The 20,196-nt window shown below is 52.9% G+C and overlaps 1 protein-coding gene across 1 annotated transcript in view; it reads left to right on the plus strand.

The window, feature by feature from the left end:
• The window catches only part of Abcg1 (ATP binding cassette subfamily G member 1), a 58,688-nt gene that overhangs the window by 36,073 nt on the left and 2,419 nt on the right, over nucleotides 1-20,196 (plus strand). Inside the window, exons 4-14 of the mRNA XM_021221054.1 lie at nucleotides 2,438-2,570; nucleotides 5,923-5,973; nucleotides 10,748-10,893; nucleotides 12,048-12,171; nucleotides 12,551-12,665; nucleotides 14,784-14,932; nucleotides 15,060-15,161; nucleotides 16,085-16,253; nucleotides 17,304-17,404; nucleotides 17,569-17,727; nucleotides 19,270-19,388. Coding sequence (XP_021076713.1) covers nucleotides 2,438-2,570; nucleotides 5,923-5,973; nucleotides 10,748-10,893; nucleotides 12,048-12,171; nucleotides 12,551-12,665; nucleotides 14,784-14,932; nucleotides 15,060-15,161; nucleotides 16,085-16,253; nucleotides 17,304-17,404; nucleotides 17,569-17,727; nucleotides 19,270-19,388 — 1,368 coding nt within the window. The remainder of the gene's footprint in view (nucleotides 1-2,437; nucleotides 2,571-5,922; nucleotides 5,974-10,747; nucleotides 10,894-12,047; nucleotides 12,172-12,550; nucleotides 12,666-14,783; nucleotides 14,933-15,059; nucleotides 15,162-16,084; nucleotides 16,254-17,303; nucleotides 17,405-17,568; nucleotides 17,728-19,269; nucleotides 19,389-20,196) is intronic.

The following is a 20,196-nucleotide window of genomic DNA, read 5'->3' on the forward strand; positions in this document are numbered from 1 at the left end:
TATCAGACAGGCATGCATCAGTGTATCTGCACTCTGTGCCTGTTAACTCTCTAGGCTATCAGACAGACATGCATCAGTGTATCTGCACTCTGTGCCTGTTAACTCTCTAGACTATCAGACAGACATGCGTCAGTGTATCTGCACTCTGTGCCTGTTAACTCTCTAGGCTATCAGACTGACATGCATCACTGTATCTGCACTCTGTGCCTGTTAACTCTCTAGACTATCAGACTGACATGCATCAGTATATCTGCACTCTGCCCCTGTTAACTCTCTAGGCTGTCAGACAGGCTGGAGTGATGCAGAGTTTTGTTCCAAGGATCTGTTTTACTGCTATGAGCCATGACCAAGGCAACTCTTATAAGGACAACATTTGATTGGGACTGGCTTGCAAGTTCAGAGGTTCAATCCATTATTATCAAGGCAGAAGCATGGCAGCATCCAGGCAGGCATGGTGCAGGAGGAGCTGAGAGTTTTGCATCTTCATCTGAAGGCTGCTGGGAGAAGACTGGCTTCCAGGCTGCTAGGATGAGAGACTTATAAGCCACACCCACAGTGACACACCTACTCCAACAGGACCACACCTTCTAATCCTGCCACTTCCTAGGCAGAGCATAAACAAACCCACAGGACCCCTGTTTTTCTTAATAATGTCCCCAGAGTACAAGGACGAGACTGTTGACAACACATCGGAATGGTTCTATTCCTTTAGAGGTTATTAATCTCTTGCTATGCTTAATTTACAAATTATGTATTAACACACACATGCACACATGTACACAGCATAGGAAAAGCCACTATCCATACAGTGTACAAAACTCCGCATGGTTTCAGTATCTGCCTAGGACATGTGTCAGTTACTGTCCTGTTACTATGGCGAAATCCCTGTAGCAGAAGCAACTCAAGGGAGGAAGGATATGTTTTGGCTCACAGTCTCAGAGGGAACAGTCTTGGGAAGACAAGCGTGGCAGATGAAGCAGCTGGGTTTGTCCCACAAGTGAAGTCGTCTCACTTCCTGGCTCTGCCCAGGAGGCAGATAGAGTGGAGTCAGAGGCAGAGTCAGGCGTCAACCTTTAAAGGCTTGTCCTCAGCTCCCTCCTCTACTACCCAGGCCCCATAGCCCCGGTCCACCCAGGCCCCACAGCCTCCTGTGTCAGCATCACAGTCTGAGAATCAAGGGTTCAAGCACACCCTGTGGGAGACATTGCGGATGCAAGCGCACACATGGTATAGTTCCTGAGAATACTACGGACACCTGTGACACTCGTGACTTCAGTTACTGGGGGAGCAGGGAGAAAGATCCCTCAGAGTGCTGAATTGTTTCCTAATATCAGAAATTATGATTTTTGTTTTTCAAAATCGTCACTAAAAGTTCCTCTTTACGATAGGCACATTTAAAGGTCAAAGAATTGAGCCCGGGAGGGTGGAGTGCGAGCCCGGGAGGGTGGAGTGTGAGCCCGGGAGGGGTGGAGTGCGAGCCAGGGAGGGGTGGAGTGCGATAGGTTCTTGGGGCTGGCTGTTTTTCAGACTACCCCAGCCGCTCCTAGATGACCCAGAGTACTTGTGTATCCCAGAGATGCAGAGTCAGCCCTGCCGGGATGGGTACCAGAGGAAGCCGGGAAAGCCGCTCATTGCCTGGGAGCAAAGCAGGCAGTGGCTGTGGGAAGCCGGAGTCCAGAATGAGTTTATTAGTCCCTACAGATTTTATAAAGCTGCTGTTCTTCCATGGGCACAGGAAGGGAGAGCTGCAAAGATGTGTCCTTGGGTGGGAAGGAAGATGGAGGGCCTCTGGAATCTCTTCTGGTGCTTAGAAACACCTAAGAGGCGAGAGGCCCAGTGGGCGCCTGCAGGAGGGGCTGACACCGAGGCTTCTGGGGAGCTGGGATGGTCCTCTATCCCTGTCAGGACACAGGAGGCTCCCAACCTTCTCACCTGCAGTCAGAAGGTCGTGGGGCTGAACTGTCATGGCTGTGATACTGTCTCTGAGCCACCCGAGCCTGAGGCACCTGCCGGGTACACTTGTGGTCCCAGGGCAGTTGGTGTAGTCTGGGCAGCAGACGGAGTAGCCGTTGGTATACGTCTTTGCCCTGTGGCTGTGCTGAAGGACATCCCCCGAGGGACATATCCAGGCATCTTTGTGTAGCGGGCAAAGAAAAGCCATTTCCAAGTGGCGTGATAAACATGCCGTCTGGGAGAGGCCTGGTGTGTGGCTTGTCTCCCTGCTGATCCCGTGTTCCCGGCAGAGTACTAGCGCAGTACTCTGCATCACTTGGTCCCTCTGCTCCATCCTGTTGCCATGGTGAATGGTTCTACTGGGAAGAGTCCAGGAGGGAAGGAGGAAGGGAGGGAGGGAGGGAGGGAGGCCCCCTCTCTTGTTTGCCTCTCCAGGCTGCCTGAAGGACCTGGCTGATGGGCACCCGTCTTCTTGTCTTGGCAGGGAGACTGGCATGAAAGGGGCAGTCCTTATCAATGGCATGCCCCGGGACCTGCGCTGCTTCCGGAAGGTCTCCTGCTACATCATGCAGGACGACATGCTGCTGCCTCACCTCACTGTTCAGGAGGCCATGATGGTGAGCCACCCCTGCCCTTGGCACCACACAGACCTGCTGACGTGGCCATATCAGGTCCCTTCTCTCTAGCAGAGCTTCAACCCTGGTCTTGCTGCCTGTACAGTGTTTTAATAGATCTTGTTTGGCAAAGTCACAATCAAGTTTCTGAGATCATTGGTCACTAAGTTGAATGATTGTTTCCATGGTAACCACCTTCCTAAGCAATCACTTAGTTAGTATTTCTATTGCTGTGATAAAACACAGCAACCTGGGAGGAAAGGGTTTATTTCACCTTGGAATTTGGGGCCAGAACTAAAGCAGAGCTTTGAAGCAGTGCTCCCTCCTGGTTTGCTTCTCAGCCTCTTTTCTTTTAGCACCTAGGACCACCGGTCCCTGGGGCTGGCGCTTGCTCATAGGTCAATCTGACAGGACCATTTTCTCAACTGAGGTTCCCTCTTTCCGAATGACTCTAGCCTAAGTCATGTTGACATAGCATAGCAGGCGCACCCTCCATCTCTGTCCTAGAGTCATTCTGTCTTTGGTGGGGTGACCATTCTCTGACATCGCCATCAGACTTTCTGTCTTCCAGGTAAAAGTCAGAGTCAGCCATTGCCAGGAACCCACAAGGTCTAGGCTGTTCAGGCTCTAGGGAGCAGAGATGAACATCTTCAGAATGAAGCCGTGAGGCAGGGCTGCAGGGCTGCCAAAGCCACGTGGGGTTTCTGAGGAAGAGCTCCCGTTCCAGAGTTTCTGAGTTTCCTGTCTAAGCTCTATGGGCCTTCCATGATATTGCTTGTTTCCTCGTCTGTGAGACTGTCCCAGTGTTGGCTGGAATTGTGATGAGCATCATAAGAAGAACTGGGGGAAGACCTGGACCTTGGGGCTCATCAGTGCTGTCCTTACAGGTCTGCCCTGATTATCTCCGCTCTCCTGCGTCTTCTTGTATCTTCACACGAGACTCTAGTGCATAAGTCCAGGAGGATTTTAAAAATACCTTCCCCTCCGGGGCCATGCAAGTGTCCAGATGGAGCCTGTGTCTTTGGTTTCCAGAACAGCCAGGCTGTCCTCTCTCCACAGACAGTGTCCCCACCAACTCTGGGCTTCTAGGACCGTTTATTTTATAAAAGCCTACCTCACAGTCAGTGACAGCCCATGTGATCTCATTTTTGGTAGGAGAAGCGTCTAGAGTGACTCTCATTAATGGGCAATTTAAAAAACAAACACTGAGCTCTAGTTGGTGGCCTTTGCTCGTCTTGGCTCACTCCGTGCCTCGCTGGTGCTGTTTCTCTGCTTTCCTGTCGCAGTCTCAGTGGGATCGTGCCTCCCCGGTCCTGAAGAAGGCATCGTATGAAGCTCTGCACTTTGGTAGCAGATGGGATGCTCATATTGATGGCCTTCCACAGAGAGGTCTTGCCCTCATGTTCACAACTTGAACCGGGCAAATCCCAGACAGGGGCCACCACACAGCCCTTTGTGTGACTCCAGCAGAGTCGTAGATCAATAAAGAAAAGTAGGTTAAGATTTCAGATCTGGCTGGGTGTGGTGGTGCACGCCTTTAATCCCAGCACTCGGGAGGCAGAGGCAGGCGGATTTCTGAGTTCGAGGCCAGCCTGGTCTACAGAGTTCCAGGACAGCCAGGGCTACACAGAGAAACCCTGTCTCGAAAAACCAAAAAAAAAAAAAAGATTTCAGATCTGAGATCTGTTCTTCCACTTGCTTTGTGGGGGAAAGAGAAAGGGAGGGCCCGGCAGGGTTACAACTCATTCTTCTGCCCTAGTACTGGGTACGGGGATACCTGTCCACCACCCGGTGTCCATGACCAGTGGTTTCGGGAGACCTGCCTGCTTCCTTGGCCTCTAGTGGAGCTTTGGTAGGCTTAGAGGCTACAAAAGGATTTGCACCCAGGTGGCAGGCAGCCCCTCACCTGCGGGCTTGTTCTTCATGCACTTGTCCCTGAGCGACCCTCTGTGGGTTGGCTGACCTGGTCTTATAGCTTGGTGAGGCACTGGTGAGCCGTGTGGTCGCTTTGCCTTTCCAGCTCCTTTTCTGTGGTGACCATGTCTCCTCCGGGACTTGCTGTAAAATAAATCTGTTTTATAATCACATAATCAGCTGGGGACTTTCACAGACAGCACCTTGAAATGTTTCTCTCTAGCGTTTCACACTTCAGGGCCCTGTCTCCCCTGGCCCCTGCTTCCTGGCCTCTGGCTACCCACCTCTGGCAGTCATACATTCTTATGTGGTTCTTTTACCTCGTGCCCATCCTGACATGTTCTTGCAGCTCTCAGTGTCAGAAGATGGGCAGCCGGCTTTGAAGAGGTAATACTGATGTACCTTTGTACCACTCTGCGGCTCAGGGCCTCTTCAGTCCCCTCCCCTGTCTCTCTGTCTCTGACCTAACCCCTTCAGCAAATTCACTAACTAGTGAGGTAGATTTTAAATGTATTGCGCTGGTTCAGGAAACTGAGGTCCAGGTGTGCCCAGAAACACAGAATCTGGTGTACTCTCGACAGGGCTGAACCTGGGCCAAGTGAGTCCATCTCAGGGTTTAACCATCAAGGCTGGGGTCCCCACACTATCCTGCTAAACAGGATCTGAGTGAGCAAACCAAGGGGTTCATCCTGCTGCCCAACTGTGGATTCTCCCAGCCTGACGACTTCAGGGTCCTGAGTGTACAACTGGTTCCTTTCCAGGCCGGTTTCAAACCCTCCTGCCTAGGGTTTCCTTGTCTCTGTGCTGTGCACATCTGGGTTAGCTCATGGGGATTCCAGAGATAACCAGAAGCATAGCAGACCCATATGGCTCTCCCAGGACACCCACCTCTATCAGGCCATGGATCTGGGAAGCCGAGATCTCTTGGGTGTCATGAATCCATTAAGTAGCTCAAAAGTTAATGGGACAGTGAACCATGGTGTGGCTTTTACTGTGGTGTGTCTCTGAATCATTGTGTGGCTTTGACCATGGTGTGGCCCTGGACCTTGTTTCGATCCTGTGAGTCTCATGCTTCCTGAAGCTGCCTGTCCTGGTTTGAATATGCTTGGCCCAGGGAGTGGCACTATTAGGAGGTGTGGCCTTGTTGGAGTAGGTGTGTCATTGTGGATGTGGGCATTAAGACCCTCATCCTAGCTACCTGGAAGCCAGTCTTCTCCTAGCTGCCTTTGGAACAAGATGTAGAACTCTCAGCTCCTCCTGCCCCATGCCTGCCTGGAGGCTGCCATGCTCCTACCTTGATGATAATGGACTGAATATCTGAACCTATAGCCAGCCCCAATTAAATGCTGTCCTTTATAAGAGTTGCCTTGGTCATGGTGTCTGCTCACAGCAGTAAGACCCTACCTGAGACACAGCCTCACTGGTGTCCTCTTGCCCACAGGTGTCGGCGCATCTTAAACTGCAGGAGAAGGATGAAGGCAGGCGGGAGATGGTGAGTTTGCTGCTCTAAGCCATACATGTGGCCCAAAGCATGATGTGAGCACACATGAACTGTGAGGGGAGGGGCTTGTTTCTCCCTTCTGGATTTTTTTCTGTTGATTTTCTTTGCCTCCCCTTGAGTGCATGTGTGTGTGTGTGTGTGTATGTGTATGTGTGTGCACGCGTGTTGGGGGGCTCTGGGGATAGACAGATATTTAGATCTAGCAATCTGCAGCCTTGGACCCTCCTCCTCCCAATAACCAGAAGATGCAAACCTCAGGGTCTGGCTGGGGGCTCCACCCCCTTGGGTGTTTAATATATTTTAGATTAAACTATTCTTTTTTTTAAAGAAACACTGACAATGGGGATGGTTAGTCATTGGTTTAAAAATAACTCCCCTCTGCCCACATACCCTTGCAAGGAGAAATTGGGCTCTTGCGTCTTATTAACCAGCCGTTTACAAAGAAAATAAAAACATTTTAGCTTAGCTGAGACTTATTCTCCTCCCAGTTACCAGTTCCCCGGCTCCCTGAGCCCTCAAGGAGCAGAGAGAGAAACAAGCAGGACCCTGGAGGTCCCCAGGGTGGCGTGGGGGAATACCTCTCAGTCTGTACTCACTGGCCACCCAGGAAGCTCATCTTGCCTGTTCCTTGCTATCTCTGGTGCTGCTGAGATGCTCTGCAGGAGAGAGATGTCACAGAAGCCCCGCCCCCTTACAGGATGCTATCTGTGCCTTCTAACACCTTCCAAGGCCAAGCAATGGGGGCAGTGCTGTTGACTGGCAGTTGCCAGGGACAGGATTTGCTGCCCTTGTGTTCACACGCTCAGCCCCAACCCCTTCACTGCCTAGAATGGCTAATACAGTGTATATGGCTGACAAGGCAGCCTGAGGTTCCCCCTTCTCCTCTCTCACAGGACCCTCACACTCTGGGGTTTTCTGTCATGGTAGTGAGGTATGCACTGTGGAGGCAAAGAACTCGTTTCTGAGGTGAAAACTTCCCTAGAACTACTAAAAATGTTTCCCGTGACATTCTCTCATTCTGAGATCGAGGGGAAGACACTGGACCGTTTGTAGCCAACACCAAGAAGATACAGGAAGTGCAGGGGCCCCATGTGGGCAGTTAATGGGAATGGGGCTTGTGACCTCATCCTGTAGGGTGAGCTTTAATAGCCTCTGTGGTCTGCAGTCTTCTGTGAATCATGTGACACCACCCCCAAGTCCCCACTGACTCCCCCAGACCTACCTGTATCCCTCTTTCAAATGAAGACAAGAAGAGACCAGGCTTAAGAGCTGACCTCCCAAGATGATATGCTACAATTCTAAGCCCAGTACTTCAGACTTAACAGACTGTTTGCAGAGGTCATTGGGATGGCCCTGATCCAATCTCACTTTGTCCTTACAAGAAGAGCAAAGTCACTCATAAGCTCACTCAGAAGGATTCTGCTGAGGGCCTGGGGAGAAGACACTGTCTGCAAGCTGGGAGGAGAGGGCTCAGGAGGGGCTGGGAGAGCCACTGCCTGTCATACCTTGAGCTTAACCAACCAGCCTTCAGACTCTAAGGTGGCACTTCCAGTGTCTGTGCCTTCGGTTTGGGATACTTTGTCATGGCAACCTGAGCTGACTTAAGTCAAGTCAGTCATTGGGATGACAAAAGAAAGCTCCAGAAAGAAAGAAGGAAAGAGAAAGCCAAGTGTCAGGACACGGTGTGCCAAGGTGAGCCTGAGGTGACTGATGCCAGAGAATGGGGTCCTTTGTACTTTATCTGATAGCTGCCCCAGCGCTCCATCCCATCGTCACTGGCGAGGAGGAAAGCCACCCATGCTGGAACAGTGGTGAACCTGGCAGAAGCCAGAAGCAAGTCCAGAGGGACCTCTCTCCTCTGGAGCATCCCTGGTCTCTCCCATCTACCAGCCTCCCAGCCTCCACGGGGCACCAGAGCACCATCTAACCTCTGTGATGCCTCGCCAGTATCTGACGGTTGCCACCAAGTAAAGTAATAGTAACTGTGCTGATTTTCCTCCCTGATGTGGAAGACGCTGGTCTCTCTGGAGGGTGGGAGGCTGGGAAGGGAGCTTTATCGCTTGGCCTCAAACCAGAGACCCAAGGTCAGAGCCGGCCACAGACTCTCATAGTGCGGAGATGAGCAGACCAGAAGGGGAAGGCCCTACAGAAACATAGAGCTGACCACGCAGGGGGCCAGCCTCTTTAGCCCTGGCTTCTCTGACCCTCTCTAGATAACTCAGCCTGTATAACCTATGCTTAGGGCCCCCGCCCCCTTCCAGGCAGCGTGGGCTGGAGAAGGCAGTATCAGTCAGCTCTTCGAGTTGCTAAGCTCTCTGTGAGTGCACGATGGAGAGAGGAGACTCTCTCCATCGTTTCTCCACAGCCGTGGCTCTGTGGCCAGCGTTTCCCACACAGCTGGGGAAGCCGAATTCTCTGGACCACTGTGAGGCAGGCATTTGGCTTCCTGTGCCATCTTCGCCTCTGATGCTCTTTGGCACTGTCAGGGTCTAGCTTCCTACCTTTAGCCCCTTTCCTGGGTGCTGCTTGGGGCCCCAGGAGCCCACTCTGCTGCTGGAGTGGCATCTTTTAGAGAAGCCTGGAACTTTTGGGAAAAGGTCATAGTTAGGTCTCAGTCTGACAGGATTCTCAATATGTGCCCAGGCTCCATTTATTCTCTAAGAAATGTCCTCGAGAGAGACAAGCCCAAACCTGTCCTCCAACCATAGCCCATGCTGAGTGTCGCAGAAAGCCGACCATGTAGATGTGAGGCCATCCCATGTGCTGCATGTGTGTGTGACCAGAAACTCCACTTGCCATGGGATTTCTCGGATGACTGCAGCTCTTGCCTTTTCTGAGAACCCATAGCAAGCATCTCAAGGACAGATTTGCAGCAGGACACTACCCTGGCTTATTTCCCATCAGCCCCTGCAGCACCTTGGCGAATGCTATGTATAAGGTGTGGGAGAACAACGGAATGGAATGTTCTAACACATCATGGAGTATGCTGTCTGTAGCCTGCTTTGTTTCCCAGAAAAGGCACCTTGACCCCGAGGAGCTCTCTGGTACAGCTGCTTCCTTGAGAGGGAGCTCACCATGGACAGTCTTGGGCTGCTGAGATCGTCCCCAGAGGGTGAGGCTCCAGGAGGACTTGAATTTCAAGTGACCGTGGGGATTTTTGTTTTCTCTTGTATTGTTCCGTTTGCTTGTTTAGGGAAACACAGAAATGAACCTGTGGAGTTGTTTTGTTCTTCTTTTCTGACTACTTTTATACCCAAACCAACCTACATAGAGAGTATCACTTCTAAGACAAGGTTGGAGAGAACGGGCCAGGCCTGATGGTTATATGTAGAAATACACATTATGTGGTCAGAAGGACAGCCACCAACTGCTGGGCTCTATGTCCACTTGCCTGCCATGAGCTTCCCTGAAGAAATCAGGGCACGCTTTGTGTATGGAATGCCCTCCTGGAGGAAGCCACCCTGCAGGATCAGCCAGCTGTCTGGAAGAGCCTGGAAGCCTTGTGCTGAGAAAAACAGCAAACACTGCGGCAAGAAGCAAAAATGCCTAAGACAGGGTTGCCCATTGTGGCCCTACCTCTCTGGCCCTTCCTGGACAGTCACACAGAAGCTGTTCCCAGTTTGGCACCCATCTCCCAGAGCTATGGCATTCCAGGAGACCATGGTGCTGGGTTAAGGGTATGAGCAAGAAGAGGCAGAGTGGGGCTTGAACCTGGGTCCCCAACCCCACCAAGCACTGGATTCCGAGGGGCTCTCGCACCAACGCTTCACTTTCTACTGACCACGCATAAACAATTCAGATGTCCAGAGTGGAAAGTTTCTCCTTTGTGCCTTCTCCTCATCTCAGGTGACCTCATCTCCCCAGAGAAGCCATTGGCCAAGATCCTTCTGGTATGGCTACCAGGGCCTGCCTGCCTCAGAGCTCTCCTGCCTCTGGGCAAACTCTGGAATCACTGAGTGCCCTAGAGAGGAGCCTGGCAGAGATGTGGTAGCTGGATCAGCCTCTGCTTCCCAAGAGCCTGCTGACCTGTTTGTTCCCCTCAGCCAATACTAGGTCACCAGCATGGGCCAATCGGAGGACTCTCTATATAACTAACCGTATCCGTTACTATTCTCAACCGTTACCCTACGGCCCTGGGCATGGGTGGCCACTGTGTCAGTTAGAAGACAGATCACAGTTCACTGCCTCGATCCATTTATCTGTGCACGGTTTAAGTAGCCTCATGACACGGCTGGCTCAGGGTGCGCGTTAGGGAACTTGCAGGGGAATTGTTCGTATGTTTTGTGTGAGATGAGAAACGGGGTGGTAGCTGTTGGGGGTCCAACAAGGCACTTTGAGGTCAGCGCAGCCTGATGGTCAATGACTGTCGCTGCTGGTCACAGGCCTGATTATCTACTCATGTGTCCATTAATCCACTGACCAAATATTTATAGGACGTTTCTTTGTGCTAGATGTTAGGCTCAGCTTAGATGGGAAGGGTGGTATGAGGTCACCAGTTGGAGAATTCGCGAAGACTCCAGTCCTTGGCTTGAACCCTCAATGCTACTTCTTGCCTCTTGACAGTTCTTCCTGTCTCTCCAGGCAGGGCCACTCACTTGGGGTGGCCTGGGACAGCGCAGCACTGTAGACATGTGTGTATGGATTGTCAGGGTTATACCCAGCAGAGCAGGACATCCCACCAGGCTCAGCATGTGTTCTTGACGGCCATAAAGTTGGAAGGTTGTTTCCTAAGAGAGACTCTGGTTTTTTTTTTATTTGCTCACAGGTCAAAGAGATCCTGACAGCCCTGGGCTTGCTGCCCTGTGCCAACACACGCACGGGGAGCCTCTCAGGCGGCCAGCGGAAACGCCTAGCCATTGCACTGGAGCTGGTCAACAACCCGCCTGTCATGTTCTTTGATGAGCCCACCAGGTAAGCCTGTGTCTGGCCTTGGAAGGGCTACAAGAGACTGCCCCATCTGTGGGGTGACAGGACAGAGCCACTGACTGGGAGTCTTCTGTGTGTTGGGGACTGAAACATCCCTTCATAGTGCTCCCCTGTTCCCAAGCTCCAAGTGGTGTAGCTTCCTGAGGGCTAGTGTTGGGGGGTGCTCTGAGAAAGGGGCCTGCAATATTACCCTCCCATTCCGAGTGGCTCACCACCTTTGTGTGACCCCGTGAATCCTGACTTCTGTGACCTGCTTACCCTTGGGGAGATACACAGCTCACTAGTTAATCAGCCTGCCTTTCTGCCAAGCACGTTGGCTGCACAGGGCTGCTCCTGACTGACTTCTCGTAGACTTTTCCGTCTCCTTCCTGCCGGGTGCTCGGCTCATGGATGCCCACTGAACTTGAGAGCCATCCCTAGCATCCCAGGGAGGCTCAATGTCAGCCCAGCCTAATGCCTGGCCCATAATAGGCCCCCAAAACAACTTCAAGTAGCCTTAAAATTGCCTGTCACAGCCTCACTGCCCTGGGAGAAAGCCAGTGCTCAGAGGTGTCCACTGTGACTTCTCCCACTCATCGGAGTTTCCTAGTTGAAGCAAGAGGGGCTTGGGAGTGTTCAAGCAGGAGAGAAGAGAACTCACCCAGGGGTGCCAGATACTGCAAACCCCCCCCCCCCCCCCCCGCAAGCCTCAGGACTCTGCCTCCCCACAAAAGCCATCCCATCAATATAGTCAATAAACAGCAGGAGCACCCCTCCCCCTCCCTAACTGCCCAAGTAGGCAGAAGGGTGTGGCATTGTGACTACTGGCTGCCAGGCCTCGATGTTTACTTTGGAGGCCAGCTGTTTACCCAGCCCGGTTCTGATGTCACTCCCCAAGGCAGCTGGGGATCCCCTCCCCCATTCCACGGCCAGGCCTTTGGGAATCTTCTGGACTCCCTCCTGTCTACAGCCCCTGTGGAAGTGTCACCCTTGAACAATTACAGGGGCTGAGAAGAGCCCGGCCTTGGGGGGTGGGGGAGGTGTGTGCAGCTACAGGTCCTCCCTCAGCAGTAGCTGCCCAGACCCCCCGACCTGGGGCGACCCGGGGCACCGAGCTTGCCCTCACAGCTTTGGCGTCTCACGGTGTCTTTGATTTGCAGTGGCCTGGACAGCGCCTCCTGCTTCCAAGTGGTGTCCCTGATGAAAGGGCTGGCCCAGGGCGGCCGCTCCATCGTCTGCACCATCCACCAGCCCAGTGCCAAGCTCTTTGAGCTCTTTGACCAGGTACGCGGCCTCCTCCCCAGTCCGGGTCCTTGACCTATGCCAGGTTCTTACCCCAGACTCCATCCTAAGCTCCCTGACAGGGTAGATAGCCTGAAAAGCATGAGACCCTTGGTCTGTATTCTTTCCACTAGTTTTCAGGGTGATTGGCTGACCGGTTGGTTAACTAGCTGGTTGACTGACTGGTTGAATAACTAGTTGACTGGCTGACTGACAAGCTGACAAGGGCAGGCTGGCTGGCCGACCGACCGACCCACTGACTGACTGACTGACTGACTGAGTCACTGGCCAGATGCATGAAAGACTGCCTGAGTGAGAGCCACCATTGCTCTGCAGAGGTGAAGGCTGTGGTCGATACCTTTCTCTCTCTGCTTCCTCTTAGCTTTATGTCCTAAGTCAAGGACAATGCGTCTACCGGGGGAAGGTCTCCAATCTCGTGCCGTATCTGAGGGATCTGGGCCTGAATTGCCCTACCTACCACAACCCGGCAGACTTTGGTGAGTAGAGCCCGCCCAGCCGGAAGGAAAGGGGCTCTCCCCAGTCTTGTGTGCCCCACTTTGACCTGATGTGTGAGTCAGGAGTTATTGCCGTGTCTTAACCAATGGGGCGGGGCCATCTTATGAGAGCTCCAGGTGGTCCTCTCTTCCAGGAGGATTTTCTGATGACCAGCATCTGCCCTGCCTTTGCACAGCCTCACCCTTCTGTGTGGCTCCTGTCACTAAACTTAGGACCCACCCTCCATCCTGACTGACTGCTTCCCTTGCCACTGAGGGCCACCCAGAGTTTCCAGCTGGACAGCCCTTGTTTATGGCTTTTTCTCCCACAGCTGTGTTCCTCTCAGACATCTGGCCACACAGCTCTTGGGGTTCCATATGTCACTTCCCAAATTGTGTCCTGGGGACCTTGGCCCTGGTCAAACATTCCTTATCTACAAGAAGCAGATTGCCACAAAGTGGGGAGGGGAGGCGGCAGGTGAGGGAAAGTGCCCCTTAAAGGGAAGAACTGGGCGTATTTCAGTGTTGTGGGAAATATTAAAAAAGGAGCCCGCCAACTCTCTGAGGGGCCCGACCATGCTCCTGTGAGCCTGCCACTGCCAACTCTCTCTAGCTAGCCCCCGCAGCATCTGATTCGCTTGTCTGGGAGCAGCTAGTACTTAGCCATAAACCCATATAGTCGGAGATCCCACATTCCAGTAACTAAATGGAACTGCCAACCTCCCGGTTGCATATCACAATACCCAGGAACCCGGTAAAATCAAGACTCTTAAAGCTTAATTAACCAATCAGATTAATGTATCAATAATATCACAATTTACAAGATGCCAATACAGTATTTCAGAGCTTTATCAATTGGCTTTATCCCAATTGATCTAACCTTACGATACCACAACTACTTGTGGCTGGCAAAAATATCACAGGGGTCCGCAGCCATCTTCCTTCTCCTACCCCGAGAGACACTCCCTCTCTGCAACTCTTAACTCCGTCTTCCTTTTCCCTGCCCAATCACAGACCTCCTCTGCACTAATGTAATTGGACAGGGAAAATCCTGCAACATTTCAAAGCCAGGGGGAAAGTTTTGTTTGCAATTGGCTTATTCCCTCACACAAGAGAGCAGAACAGCGGTGATGGGCTCCACTGAGGGGGTTGGAGGGAAACAGAATCCCGGAGGGGAGGAGAAGCAGAAGCGGGGAGAAACGTGGACCCATGGGAAGGTGGAGGGATCTGGTGAGATGAGCGTGCCCCTCCCCAGGGGTTGCTCTCCCCTGATGGCCCTCAGGTGGGAAGACAGGAGTGTGGCACTTTAGTGATGAGGATAGCCAAGGAGTTTAGAGATGTGCCGGGCAGTGCTGGGGGCTCGCTCAGCGCTCTGCGTGATATTGGTCCAGATATGTCCTGGCTTCCGCTTAATGTGCACATACAAAAGCCCTCACTTGTTTGCTAAGAGGTACCAGGGAGGGGGGGGGCCTCTGGACATCAGTGGCATGGTACTCAGATGAGGGCTGTGCCACTCAGGGAGGGGCTAAAGGAAGGAGCAAGACACAGAGGTGTCTAGACGGCAGCAAACTGTCCTTACCATGGAGCAAGCAGGGGCAGTCGGCCTAGTCAACCACAGAAGCCTAGGCCGAGGGAACTCGGACAGGGTCCAGGAAGGGCAGAGAAAGTGAGTGAGGGAAGCCAGGAGAGGAGCTGCTTGCTGGGAGGCAAGGGGTGTGGGCCATGGTCCCCAGCCTCAGAGGAGTGGACTGAGTGCTGGGAGCAGCTCTCTGCTGCGGACTATTTTATATACTCAGCACTTGAGCAAGGAGCCCTGCTTCCTCCCCTCCAGCCCATGCTGGTCCAGCGCCGGCATTCAGTGTATATTGTACAGATGGGTGGTCATGGTGAAGAGGCATGCATGTTTGTGGTTTGCATTTCTGGCCTCCTGACACCATGAATGGTTTACTGGTGGGAGGTTGTAGCGGACATCAGTCGGCAACTGGCTGCCGTGACTGTCAGCCGGCCCCAAGTGTAACTCATTTTAAAGCTTTCACATTGCCGTTTGGGCAGTTCCCATCAGCACCGTGGTGATTCTTCCCAGAAGCCCCTGCCTCACTTCACCTTCTGTGTCTCCCACAGTCATGGAAGTGGCATCTGGGGAGTACGGGGATCAGAACAGTCGCCTGGTGAGAGCCGTGCGGGAGGGCATGTGTGACTCTGACTATAAGAGAGACCTTGGGGGCGACACTGATGTTAACCCGTTTCTTTGGCACCGGCCTGCTGAAGAGGTAAAGGGGGTGAAGGGATGGGAGAGGTCTGGAGACGGCGCCTGCGGGTAGCTCACAGGGCCTTTCCTGGCCAGGGAGGGCGTGTCGAACAAGCAGCTTACTCACCACCTTTGCTGTGCTTCCTCAGGACTCCTCCTCCATGGAAGGTTGCCATAGCTTCTCGGCCAGCTGCCTCACCCAGTTCTGCATCCTCTTCAAGAGGACCTTCCTCAGCATCATGCGGGACTCGGTAAGGGCATGCGTTTCCTCCCCCCTCCTGCAAGCGCACTTTCCAGTTGCTGTTTCTCAGTTTGCATCAGTCAGATACCACTGTTCTGCTGCAGTAACAAAAGGCCCCAAGGCGTCTGTGTTCGTTGTGATGTCATACACGTACTGTGTGGGTTGAGGTGGGCTTGGCCCCATCTCTCTTCTCACTCCAAACCCCAAAGTGGATAGCTCCAGTATGGACCTGCGGGAAAATGCCAGAGGGAGACCGAGGACTGGGTTCACGCAGAGAGGGAGGCAGGAGACGATGGAGGTTTGATACCACCGTGGTCCAGTGGGCACTAGGCAGCCTGCCAGGGAAGGCTGAAGTCTAGTGTAGCCTCAGGGCCCTAGGGTGGAAGACCTGTAATTTACCATGTGGGCTCAGGCTCATAGCAGCCCGAGTCACAGCTAGTGAGGTCTCCTGTAGAACCATCCCCAACATTGCTCTGTCTCCTCTGCCGGGAGGCGGGCCCTGTTTGCTAGATTTGAACAGAAGCAACAAACCATGGTAATCTCTGTTTCAGTAGTACAAGAGCTCAGTGTGTGTGTGCGTGTATGCGTGCGTGTGTGCGAGCGTGTGTGCGAGTACGTGTGTGTGCGCGTGTGCATGCGTGTGTGCATGCGTGCGTGTGTGCGTGTGTGCGAGTACGTGTGTGTGCGTGTGCGTGCGTGCGTATGTGTGTGCGAGTACGTGTGTGCGTCCGTGTGTGTGTGTGTGTGTGTGTGTGTGTGTGTGTGTGTGTGTGTGTAAATATACTTGATACGGACTCTGGTTGTTTCCCTGGAGGAAAGGGCAGGGGTCTTGTATGCTCTGCTGTCATGGGAGTCGGAATCCGATGCTTCTGGTGGCCTTGGCCCTGTCCCCTCTCCTCTGCACTGGGTAAAAGCTGTGCCCATCCCCCGTAGGTCCTGACCCATCTGCGAATCACCTCTCACATCGGGATCGGCCTGCTCATTGGCCTGCTGTACCTGGGCATTGGAAACGAAGCCAAGAAGGTCCTGAGCAACTCCGGCTTCCTGTTCTTCTCCATGCTGTTCCTCATGTTTGCTGCCCTCATGCCCACCGTTCTGACCTGTGAGTGCCCCTCCTCTGCTAGCACGCACACACACACTCACGCACACACACACACACACACACACGCACACTGAGTTTAGTACATGTGATCAGATTTCAGTGAAAGGCAGCCGGGCATGGTGGAAGGCAGGTCCCCAGAGTCTGCTATTTAAGAGACTCTCAGTTTGGCTGCGCCTATCTGACCAGTAGAGTTCATGCACTTAGCCTGGACGGCCAGCTCTGGCAACTTTGGATTAGAGAGCCGGTAAGCCCATCAGAGGTAATGCTGGCCATAATGGGCCCACGAGCCACCGTGAGGACACTTGGTGCTGTCAGGGACTTGGTCCACTCGGGGGCTTCACGGGGCCACTTGCATTCATTTCTTTTTTTGCTGCTATAATAAAATCTCACAGGTGACACAGCTTAAGGAAGAAAGTGTCTACTGGGTGTACAGTCCCAGAGCCAGCCTCTGTCATGGTGGGGAAGGTGCAGCGTGCCGTGCCTGAGGGAGCAGGAAACAGAGAGGGGAAACAGGAAATGGGTCAAGGCTGTCAATCCTTAAAGCCCCACCCCCACATGGGATGCACTTCCTCCCACAAGGCTCTGCCTCCTAAAGGATCCTTAACTTCCCCAAACAGCACAGCCAACTGGGGACCAAGTATTCATATACAGGAGCCTACAGGGGACATTCCTCATTCAAACCATCATGGAATGTACCTTTTCAGTTTTTCAAAACAGGGTTTCTCTGTGTAACCCTGGCTGTCCAGGAACTTGAGCTGTAGACCAGGCTGGCCTCAAACTCACAGAGATCTGCCTGCCTCTGCCTCCCAAGTGCTAGGATTAAAGATGCAGCTCTTGCTATTAGAGAAACAGCTGGTGGTTTGGTTTTTTTTCTAGACCAGTGAATGTAGGTTTCATCTTTTGTTTAAAGTCTGAGGTCTGGCGTGTTGGGGGCCCACACTGTGACATAGGTCAGAAGCACCAGGGCTCAGCCCAAGGTCATCCATGTGCGTATCTGAGTCCCTGGCTGCGCCTACCCTACCATCTCTTCTGCCTTCCTTCTTGCCGTAGTTCCCCTGGAGATGAGTGTTTTCCTCCGTGAGCACCTGAACTACTGGTACAGCCTGAAGGCCTACTACCTAGCAAAGACCATGGCCGACGTTCCCTTTCAGGTATGCGGGCCACCAGTGATTTGCAAGAGGGAATAGACATTCTCCACACCCCGCAAAAGCCAGGTGGGACCGGTTTCCACCAATGTTCTGCTGAGAAGAGAAAGGGCCCCGGGGGGCAGGAGATAAGCAGAGCCCCCCCGGGGACACAGGCTCTGTACTTGCAGATCATGTTCCCCGTGGCCTACTGCAGCATCGTGTACTGGATGACGTCCCAGCCATCGGACGCTGTGCGTTTTGTGCTGTTCGCTGCCCTGGGTACCATGACGTCACTGGTAGCCCAGTCCTTAGGCCTACTGATCGGAGCTGCATCCACGTCCCTGCAGGTAGAGCCGAGGAAGTGCTGGGCAGCGCTGGGCTTCTGTCTGTCTGTCTCCCCTGTCTAACATGGTCCTATGGGGCTCAGTGCACACTTCACTCTGTTGTTAACTTCTAGGCGACGTCACTAGGCTGCTCTCGCAGGAACGAATTAGCATTGGCTTCAGCGCTCAGAATGGCCTTCTTACAGTAGGGACTTGCAGGGTGGCTGTGACCACACACCGCACACACCCAGACATGCGTTCTAAATGTCAGCTCACATCATACCAAGCACACCCATTTTACAGGTAGGGAAGACTGAGGACCAGAGATGCCTTGACTTGTGGGCACCACACAGCTGGCACAGGGACCAGGCTCTCCACACCTCTAACCTTGCCTCACTTAGCCACCCTTTGGCACACCAGTGGCAGGTACCCACTCTTCACCTCACCCCGAGCCTCACATAGCTCTTCTCTGTGTCCTTGAGCCTGGCCTCATCTCCGGTCCCCAAATTGCCTCCCCTGCCCTTACAAACCATAGCCAGTGGAGGCTCTTAAGGTCCCGAACCACGTTCCAAGGGCTCCTGGGTACCACCTGCTTCCCAGTTCATCTCTGGTGTTCCCGACAGTGGCTTCCAACTCTCCAGGGTCCAGGTTTCTCACTCAGAGGTGGAACTTGTATCTATATGGTGTCTGTCTCATAGCATTGCCAAAAGGGCCAAAGACAACACCCCAGAGAAGAGGCTGGGATCCCAACCCCAAATCAGGCCAGTGGAAGAGTATCTGTCACCTCTCACCTCAATGTGGCCTGCGCACCCTTGCCAGTCCCATGTAGACATCAGAACCATGCTGTTTCCATAGATGGCTTTATCCCCTAATGTTGACCTCCCCTCCATCACACCTTCTCAGACCCTCCCCCTAGAGGACTCCAGCAGGTGTATCTGACTAGATGCTGGACATTCTTTAGCTCATGTATGGACAACACACACACACACACCACACCACACCATACAACACACACAACACACACCTTAGAGTCTTTTCCGCATAGCCTGGCCTTTGGGAGCTGCTACTTGCAGCCTGCCGGGTGTTGTCCTTAGCTCTCAGGGGACAGCAGGACCCCAGAAGAGGGACCCACTAGATGGGTCCCCATGGGGTCTCTGGCATTTGGTGTCACAGCAGGTTGATGACTCATTTTTGCCTCGAGGTGGGATCACCCAGAGAGGTGGCCATTCCCAATTATCATCTCCAGGGACAGCTATAAACTGCTCACTAAGACTCTTCGGAGACCACTCCCAGAAAATACTGGCCTCTGCCCTCAGGAAACGCTGTTGATTTCACAGCATCCTTTCTCAGCTGGGGTCTCAGGGCCTCTCTTCAGGAGATTAACTTTTGGCCCTGCCAGGGAACATTCTTGGTTGCGTCCTGGACATGTTGGCCAGCCCAGGAGACTCTGGCCCTTTGACACACTTCCTTTCCAGCCACTAGGATATCCTCCGGGTCACCTGAGTGGGTGAGCTAACCCTCCCCCCTTCAGTGAACACCTTTCATGTCCCCTGCATCTCACTCCAGGTTGCGACGTTTGTGGGTCCCGTGACAGCCATCCCTGTCCTGCTCTTCTCCGGATTCTTTGTCAGCTTTGACACCATCCCAGCCTACCTGCAGTGGATGTCCTACATCTCCTACGTCAGGTACCTGTGGGCGGGGCGGAGCACACAAGCACGTATAGTCTCATACCCGGGAGATGCTATGACCTGCCCTCATATTCTGGGTGTTCCCAAGGGAGCGTCCGTATTTTATGGGAAAAGTGCCACAGTGAGATCTTGGTTATATGACCTGAGCAAAGCACCCAGTGCACACTCCACTCTCAAACACCCCAGTGCCTTCCAACAAGCATTTTCTGGCAACCTGGGTCTGTGCCTCTCTGCTGAGTCTCTCTGCACACTGGACATTTCCTGGACAGTTGATGTCCGCCCCTAGTACTTGGCCTGTGTCCTCACCCCCAACCCTCAGCTGCAGTCACAAAGGTCCATGCTGGGAACAAGTGTTCCAAGAGTGTCAGCTTAGACCCTACTACATTGTTTAGGAGAACAAGACAGACACAAAGCCAGTTGTGCAGAGTTTCAGCTGCCAGTGTGCTTGCCAATCCTGGGAAACCGCACACCAGCGCCTTTCATCTGAAGATCCCTCCTTTTGTTCTGCAAAACAAGGCTGGTCCAAAGAGGCTTTATGTAAACGCTCCAGTGTTCTTGCCAGGATATCCAAACCCAAAACAGGTCCTAACAGTGAAAAGGTGTGCAGGCTCAGAAGGAAGCCAAATTTATTTATTTATTTATTTATGTATTTATGTATTTATTTATTTACAGTGAAAAGGTGTGCAGGCTCAGAAGGAAGCCAAATTTATTTATTTATTGATCGATTGATTGACTAACAGTGAAAAGGTGTGCAGGCTCAGAAGGAAGCCAAATTTATTTATTTATTTATTTATTTATTTATTTA

Source organism: Mus pahari, chromosome 21, assembly GCF_900095145.1.
Source record: "Mus pahari chromosome 21, PAHARI_EIJ_v1.1, whole genome shotgun sequence".
Lineage (NCBI taxonomy): Eukaryota > Metazoa > Chordata > Mammalia > Rodentia > Muridae > Mus > Mus pahari.